Source organism: Pundamilia nyererei, unplaced genomic scaffold (genome assembly GCF_000239375.1).
Source record: "Pundamilia nyererei isolate P.nyererei 1_Seehausen unplaced genomic scaffold, PunNye1.0 scaffold01253, whole genome shotgun sequence".
Classification (NCBI taxonomy): domain Eukaryota; kingdom Metazoa; phylum Chordata; class Actinopteri; order Cichliformes; family Cichlidae; genus Pundamilia; species Pundamilia nyererei.
The window spans coordinates 1,643-8,291 of NW_005188654.1; the positions used below are offsets into that span (position 1 = coordinate 1,643).

The 6,649-nt window shown below is 39.9% G+C and overlaps 2 protein-coding genes across 2 annotated transcripts; both read left to right on the forward strand.

The window, feature by feature from the left end:
- The first annotated feature begins 1,155 nt into the window (after positions 1-1,155).
- LOC102200197 (interferon-inducible GTPase 5-like) lies at positions 1,156-3,574 on the forward strand. Its single transcript, XM_005755340.1, has 2 exons — positions 1,156-1,711; positions 3,369-3,574. Exons 1-2 carry the CDS (start codon positions 1,156-1,158, stop codon positions 3,572-3,574), a joined length of 762 nt encoding a protein of 253 aa, XP_005755397.1.
- A 1,028-nt stretch (positions 3,575-4,602) lies between these two features.
- Positions 4,603-6,274, forward strand: LOC102200490 (interferon-inducible GTPase 5-like). The gene is made up of 3 exons (XM_005755341.1): positions 4,603-4,623; positions 4,756-5,326; positions 5,622-6,274. The coding sequence occupies exons 1-3, from the start codon at positions 4,603-4,605 to the stop codon at positions 6,272-6,274; spliced, it is 1,245 nt and encodes a 414-aa protein (XP_005755398.1).
- Positions 6,275-6,649: the final 375 nt, after the last annotated feature.

Sequence of the window (6,649 nt, forward strand, 5' to 3'; positions counted from 1 at the left end):
CCCGAGAAAGAAAGCACTGGTGAACTCAACAACACAAAAAGACCTGGATGTCCATGGAAGACAACAGTGATGAATGATTGCAGCATCATTTCAATGTAGAAGAGAAACCCCTTCACAACAGCCAACCAAATAAACAACTGCCATTGCCAGCAAGGGTTTTCAAACAAGTATTAGAATTGAAAATTTTATTTTCACTTATTTACATTGTCCAATTACTTTAGAGCCCCTGAAATGAAGGAATTGTGTTAAATATGCTTTAGTTACTCACATTTTTATGCATTTTTTTTTTGCTCAACCCACTGAAGAAAAGCTTAATTAAAAATTTAACTTAAAATGTAAGGACACACACACACACACACACACACACACACACACACACACACACACACACACACACACACACAAAGAAGTGCAGTCAGGGTGGAATGAAAACTACACAGAGGCAGTAACTCAGTAATCTAAATAGTATAAAGTAATACACAGTAATCTCATTTTGACTCAGCTTAAAACGTTCTGACAAAAGAAATAATAAAATAAAATAAAATTAGCAATTCATATTTATCATTATGTCAATTGAAGCTACATCCCAGCATTTTGGGCAGCCCCATTGTAGGCTGTGGGTGCAAACCCCCCAAAACTTACAACAACAACAACAAAAAAAGCCATTTTTAGCCACTCCTTTATAATTTAGTTAATTTTTTGATTTGGTATATATTTATGCCAGATGCCATTCCTAACAGAACACCCTGTTAAGCTCAACACTTGCACTCAAAGGGGAAAAAAACTAAAGCATGTGAAACTAGTGAGTGGCATCAAGGGGCTTACCTGTAAGGGGCCAGTGAAAGTTTTTTGTGGCTAAGCCCATAATAGACTTGCCCAGTAGTAAGCCAATTTCAGTGCATCAGATCAAATGTATAATAAGATTTTGATCAAGAAAGTATGACACAAATTCTGTAGTTTTAAGAAATCAAAACTTCACAAATTTGACATCAAATTAGAGCCATATTTCATTCCACTGAAAAAAATCATACCCATAAACAGGGCTGTATATTCATGAATTGAAAACAAAAACGTAAATTTATTTAGTTCTGATTTGAAACATTTTTTGTTATTTGTGTTTCAGACTCTCTCTTACTGTAGACATCAGGGACAACCATGGCTGTTCAATCTGAATGTGACTCAGTTACAAAAGAAGTGAAAGAAGTTCTACAACACCATGACAAACCACTAAATGTTGGAATGGTCAAAGAGTCAGCAGACCAGCACACCATCCCACTAAAAATTGCCATTACTGGAGAATCTGGTTCTGGTAAATCTACTTTTGTTAATGCCTTTAGAGGCATAAACGACGACGATGAAGGTGCAGCTCCTACGGATTGTGTAGAAACCACTGAAAAGGGGACACCATACCCCCATCCAGAGTATCCCAGTGTTACCTTATGGGATCTCCCTGGAATTGGTACCACAAAATTTCCAGCTGATGAGTACATGAAGCTCATTGAATTTGAGAAGTTTGACTTCTTCATCATCATCTCAGACACTCGCTTCAGAGAAAATGATGTGAAACTCGCTCAGGAGATTCAGAAGATGGAGAAAAAGTTCTACTTTGTTCGATCAAAGATTGACAACGATTTACGATCTGAAGAAAGAAGTCAGAGAGAGTTTAATGCAGAGAATACCATTTCACAAATAAGAGAAAACTGTGTTCAAGGTGAGTGTCATATGAGATCATGTATACATGAGTAAGATCACTTTCTGGAATGATGATGACGCAGTTGTTGAGCAACCAAGACTGGTCACTGAGTAGACTGGGAGCAGGATTTGATCCATGCCTACTGGCTTAAGAAACTAACAGCACTCCATGATCATCTGGCAATAGCAATAAGGGGGCTTCTACCAGCAGATACTCATCCAGACTTGCTAACACTTGTCAGAACGATTCTGATCATTAAGGATGCCAATAAGGGTATGACGCCACCAAACACCTGGTCAAAAAGCTGCCTCTCCCCAACATGGAAGCTCCTCTCAGGTATTGTAGGAACAAAGCTGAGCAGGCACATGAGTCAATACATAAACATATGTCTAAAGGGCATCAGAAAAAGCATAGACCAGCTCCTGTTTACCAGCACCCTAAGACCAGGCAGACCATACTGAGCACTGCCTGGACTGACTACAAGAAAGGCTATGAATCAGAGGTCCAACTCCAATGCAACCACACAACTCAACATCAAGTATGAGTTATTCATCTCTTTTGTCTTGTCTTTCACCCTTCACCCCCAAACAGTCCCAGCAGATGGTACCCCTTCCTGAGCCTGGTTCTGCTGGAGGTTTCTTCTTGTTAAAAAGGAGTTTTTCAGGTCATGTGTCTTACAAGATTGTCTGCATAGGCCTCAATCTCCTAAAGCAGCTCATTGCTAAGCACAAATATGGATATAAAATGAGGAGTGGATTAACCATCTGACACCTCCCATACATGGATGACTTGAATTTGTATGGCAGGAGTGGACGAGACATCAGTTAACTGATCCACCTCAGCAGAATCTACAGCTATGATGATGAAGTTGTATGAAAGTCAGCCACATGTAAATACATCTTGGAGGTCAGATAGTGCTGAACGGTAGAATTAAGATCCAAGCCGTAACTGCATACATCTTACTGGTCATCAGATACTCAGCTGGAGTAATAAGCTTGTCAGAGCAGGAGATATATGCCACTGATGTCAAGAAATTAAAACTCCTCACAATGAATAGAAGTCTCACTTAGATTATTGAGTGTCAGAGCCACAATCCAGGATGAAACATAAAGCCTTTGTGAAAGAGGAAGATGAGCTGCTCTAAGAATGCCTCCAGATGCTGAAGACAAATGATGATGAGAAACAGGAAAATGAACTATCAAAGAAACTATCAAAGTCACTGCATGGAATGCACCATTTCATTAGCAAAGGGCTGACCTCAAGAAATCTTACCAGTGGCTAGAAAAGGTCAGAATAAAAGACAGCACAGAGGCTCTGATTACAGCAACACAGTAACAAGCCCTAAGTATCAGATCTATCGAGGCAGGAGCCTACTACTGCTGGCAGGACCCAAGTTGCAGATTGTACAAAGGTGACAGTGTCCCAGGGGACAGCAACATTAACATCCGATGAAACAACTGGAACAGTTTTGGAAGGTTAAGTCCAAAGTGGTCCCAGTGGTTTTTGGAGCATTAAGAGCTGTAACCCTATTATTTTAAGAGTTACTCCAAATGTCTCTGTCCACATGAGTGCGCCCTTAGGAACAGCGAAGATACTGTGCAGAACCCTCAAACACCAAGTTCTCTGATAGGTTGTATATTTTTAGCCCTCACACTATATTCTTTCTGTGACACAGGTCTGGCAACACAAGGCATTGAGTCTCCACGGGTCTTCCTAGTGTCCAGCTTTCAGCTCCACCAGTATGACTTCTCTCTTTTATATGAGACCTTGGAGAGAGAACTTCCTGAACTCAAAAGAAAGGCTCTGCTCTTGGCCACTCCTAGTATCAACCTGGAAATCATTACCAAGAAGAAACAAGCTTTCCAGGTATCATTATATTGACAGCCACACCGTCTACAGCTATAATAAATGTACCAAGATCCTAAGCTCGATATTTTTTTCTTATCTGCCCTAACTTACTCTAACATTAGAGCGTTATATTTTACAAAGAGAAAAGTAGAGTATCATTTAAAATAAAGGAGATTGATTGGTGTGTGAGAGGCAAAGAACTATTTGTATGCATGTGAACTCTAAGCGCTTAGGTTACCAAGATAGGAAAAAGCTTTATGAATAAAGTCTATTTGAAAGCAGGAAGTAAACCTGGCAAAAAAAACCCAAAACTTTGTAACAAAGACTTTACAGACTTAGCATTAATCACAGCGCTGCCATTAAGTCACAGTAATTACGCTTTGTCTAGTAACAATTTTTATATACAGTCAATAACTACTTTTTAGGACCATATCACTATTTCATAATGATGAGAAATCACTTGGACTTGATGTAGTTTATGTTGAGAAAACCTGCTCACATAAGTGTGCGGATCCAATGATGGACAGGACTCTAAAATATGGAGAGAAATTTGCCTCCCAAAGGGTTGCAAATGCAAACAATATGATCCACAAGAATAAGTCCCTGTGTGAAACAAATGTGTACAAATCTTTGCCTGTGGTACACATTTGCAAATCTTTTGAGGAATAGTACCGCAATACAGAGACTCAGGTGATGCTTAGTGCTCTGGGTTTGGCTCGTAGCTGCCTACTAGCTTTCTGGTCTTGGTCAATTTATAGCAAAGTGGATAGATGGAGAGAGCCAGCAGAGCTTTATTTTTCTGGAGGCTGGAAACACAGTGAACAGCTGAATACTAATATTTCACTCTCAGCTGGGCCCGTTAGAAAGTAAGGTTATGAAGTCATAAGCCAACAAGTGTGGTCAACAGTATAGGTGGAATGATTGTATTGAAAGCTGAATTAAAGTTTATTAAGTCCTGATATAGTTCCCCTGTTACTCAAGATGAGAAATAGTGTAGTGTGTAAGGCAGTGGAGATGCCATCTTCCTGTTTGATCTACAGACATATTGATGTGGGTCAATGATGACGGAGAGACTGGCTTTGGTATGTTAAAGGACCAGATAATCTAATTGTGTAAGATGAAACCAAGTGTGTCATATTTTAATGTCTATTTTGTTAAATAAACAAATTTAATTCATTCTAAAAGTAAATTTCATTCTCTTTTTTTGGTACCAGTTGTTATGGACGAACGCAGATAACCAATTCGGAAACAGAGTAATTAAAGAAGAAATCAAGGAAGCTCTGCTGAAGAATGACAAACCACTGGCTATTGCAAAGATTGAGGAGTTCCTGAATAAAGAGAAGAACACTCCACTCAATATCGCCATCACAGGTGAAACTGGTGCTGGTAAATCCACTTTTATTAATGCCTTCAGGGGAATGGACAACAGAGATGAGGGAGCTGCCCCGACTGGTGTAACAGAAACAACCTTAGAGAATACACCATACCCTCATCCAATGTATCCCAATGTTACTTTATGGGATCTTCCTGGAATCGGCACCACCAAGTTTCCAGCTGATAAGTACCTGGAGCTTGTTGGATTTGAGAAGTTTGACTTCTTCATCATCATCTCAGACACTCGCTTCAGAGAAAATGATGTGAAACTCACTCAGGAGATTCAGAAGATGAAGAAAAGGTTCTACTTTGTTCGCTCAAAGATTGACAACGATGTACGAGCTGCAGAGAGAAAGAAAGACTTCAGTAAAGAGAAGACTCTTACAAAAATGAGGGAAAACTGTGTTCAAGGTGAGTATCCTATGAAATACTTTATCCCTGAGTGAGATTTCTGCATGTATTCTTTTTTATGTGTGTTAATTTTATTTATAAATGGGTAATTATATAATAATTAGGTCATAAAATAACACTGCACATCTTATGCTTTTCAAATCAATAATAAGCTACAAAGCTAAGCTATGAATTAGAATCATTTACAGCTCTATAGTGTCAGCAAGGTTACTGTTTGAGCTGACTGAGAAAACATCATTTTTTATGATTTATTTCACATCTAATCAAATTGACATGTACTCCTTATGTGATGCAGGACTCAGAGGATCTGGGATCCAGTCTCCACAGGTCTTTTTGATGTCCAGCTTTGAGCTCCACCTGTACGACTTCTCTCAGCTATATGAGACCTTAGACAGAGAACTTCCTGAACACAAAAGACATGCTCTGCTGCGCGCCATGCCCAACATCAGCCTGGAGATCATCAACAAGAAGAAAAAAGCTTTCAAGCGCCGATTGTATCTTTTGTGTGCTGTCTCTGGAGGTGTAGCTGCTGTTCCACTTCCTGGGCTTTCTATTGTTGTTGACATAGCTCTGATGGTGGGTGCTGTTACAGATTATATTTGTGGGTTTGGTCTTGATATCAAGTCTCTGAAAAGGCTCTCCGCTATCTCAGGTGTGCCATACACTGACCTCCTTGCTGTCATCACTTCACAACTGGCAGCAAAGAAAATAACACGTGATCTCCTTCTGAAGGTGTCGGCCCAGCTTGCAGTATCAGCTGTATTCATGGTACTAGAGGAAGTATGCAGGTTTATTCCAATAATTGGAATCCCGTTATCAATGGGTTTCTCTATCACCACAACCTACAGGCTTCTAAATTTTATCTTGAACCAGCTCGCTGAAGATGCTCAGAAGGTGTATGAAAAGGCCCTGGGTCTGAAAGCTTCACCTCAAAAACTTAAAAAGTAAAAGTTAGTGAAACTTGTGACACTTTTTAAACCAGGGGTCGGCAACCCTAGGCACGTGTGCCACAGTTGGCACACGAAGGGTTAACTGATGGCACGACCATAGCTGGACTGGCCATTGGGCACACCGGGCATTTGCTTGGTGGCCTGGTGACTTTTTTTCTTCTTCTTTGTAACAGTATAAACAATGAAAGGTGGTGGATTGGCCAGATGCTGGCCGGTGTGTAAAAATAACTATCTGGGTCAGATATAAACCAAGTTTAGGTGGAGTTTATTTTCCTTGTGCTGACTTTTTACAATCAGTTACAATAACTCGTAGCTAGCTAGTATGACAGAGTTTCTATACAGCTGGGTGGGTGCTTTGATTTTATAGTGAACT

Coding starts and splice junctions, on each gene's coding strand:
- LOC102200197 (XM_005755340.1), top strand. CDS start 1,156: ATGGCTGTTCAATCTGAATGTGACTCAGTTACAAAAGAAGTGAAAGAA. Junction 1,712..3,368: donor AAGAGAAAACTGTGTTCAAG/GTGAGTGTCATA, acceptor TCTGTGACACAG/GTCTGGCAACACAAGGCATT.
- LOC102200490 (XM_005755341.1), top strand. CDS start 4,603: ATGACGGAGAGACTGGCTTTG. Junction 4,624..4,755: donor TGACGGAGAGACTGGCTTTG/GTATGTTAAAGG, acceptor TTTTGGTACCAG/TTGTTATGGACGAACGCAGA. Junction 5,327..5,621: donor GAGGGAAAACTGTGTTCAAG/GTGAGTATCCTA, acceptor TATGTGATGCAG/GACTCAGAGGATCTGGGATC.